Source organism: Aplysia californica, unplaced genomic scaffold (assembly GCF_000002075.1).
Source record: "Aplysia californica isolate F4 #8 unplaced genomic scaffold, AplCal3.0 scaffold00042, whole genome shotgun sequence".
NCBI classification, from domain to species: Eukaryota; Metazoa; Mollusca; class Gastropoda; order Aplysiida; family Aplysiidae; genus Aplysia; species Aplysia californica.
The window spans coordinates 2,115,140-2,116,652 of NW_004797312.1; the positions used below are offsets into that span (position 1 = coordinate 2,115,140).

General features: G+C 44.0%; 1 protein-coding gene across 1 annotated transcript in view; it reads left to right on the top strand.

Moving 5' to 3' along the window:
* Positions 1-1,513, top strand: part of LOC101861268 (AP-2 complex subunit alpha-2) — a gene marked incomplete in the record, with an annotated part of 48,945 nt that overhangs the window by 24,985 nt on the left and 22,447 nt on the right. The window contains 1 exon segment of the mRNA XM_013079160.2: positions 1,372-1,471. Within this exon segment, the coding sequence (XP_012934614.1) occupies positions 1,372-1,471 (100 nt within the window).

Here is a 1,513-nt window from a genome sequence, read left to right on the forward strand (position 1 = left end):
GGTGGCGCCATGTGGTGGGTGTGGTGAGCCCGGCGTTGGGCGTTAGTGGGAGCCGGAGAAATAGATGATTAAGTCAACAACCTATGACTTCCGATGATGCGGACAGACGGACGGATGGACGGACGGACAGATAGGCAGACAGACAGACAGACAATTGATCCGCCCGGCACAAAAACCATCTGTCGTCTTATCTACTTCGATGTGCTGGAGGTCCGAGATCTAGATAGCACCCTTTGACTTGTAGAACACAAGTTTTTGTTTATTTTATTTGTTTGTTTGTTTTTATTTTGGTGAGGGGGGGGGGGGTCCACAGATGATTGGATGGTGGTGTGGGTGGTTGGCTGGTGCCCTGGTTGGGCTTAATGTTCCGTTTTTCCTATTAAACATCTATCATCTTCTTCTCTGCTCCTCCTCCTTTTTGTGTTTGTTACTCTCAGGTAACACGACCTCTAATACTCGGCACGCAAGTTCCGTGAAACTCTTGCTAAGACTAAATTAACACTCAGCACACACTGTGGTATGAGGTCTTTGTGAATGAAGATATAATATTATTTTGATATTGATTTTGATGCTGATGTGTGCGGGTGGTTGGAGAGTGCCACTGATAAGTCCTTCTTTTTTTCTTTCCCTCAGTAGTTTGTCTTTGTTCTTCCCTGCACTATATGGTTACAGTTATTGTATCTTATGTTTATTCCAACTCAAACTGATGTTGAGGGGGTGGTTGGCGGGTGCTCTGGTGTGATTTGCTTCTTCTTTCCTATCAAACATCTATCGTCCTTATCTCCCCTTCTTCTTTTTTATGTTTGTTACTCTCTTGTAACACGTGTAATCTTCTGGCACCCATATGGCCTTCTGCAGTTGCGAGCGCCGTAAAACCTCTACTAAAACTGAGGGGATGCTTTGGTGTGGTTAGCTCCTTTTTTCCTATCAAACGTCTTTCATCTTTATCTCCCCTCTTATTGCTCTTTTTGTTACTCTCTTGTAGCACCTCTAATCTTCAGCACATATATGTCCTTATTGGGTTGCAAGTGCTGTAAAACACTTACCGTACTGAAACTAAAACCGCTAATCTTTGGCACTTACATGACCTTGTGTTGCAAGTGCCGTAAAACACTTAATAAGTGGGTGGTTGGCGGGTGCTCTGGTGTGGTTTGCTTCTTCTTTCCCATCAAACATCTATCGTCCTTATCTCTCCTACTTGTTTTTATTGTATGTTTGTTACTCTCTTGTAACACCTCTAATCTTCGGCACTTATATGACCTTATTGTCTCGCAAGTGCCGTAAAACACTTACTTACAAAAAAACAACCCAAAAAACCCCCAAAACTACTCCAACTGATGTTGATGTGACTTTTATCTTTGTCTCCCCCAGGCAAGAGCAAAGAGGCGGAGATCAAGAGGATCAACAAGGAGCTGGCCAACATCAGGTCAAAGTTCAAAGGTCAGTGCTAGGGATATAAATAACCTCTTTGGTGCTAGGGAAGGAGGCTTTTACACAGCCTCTGTCCCCCCCC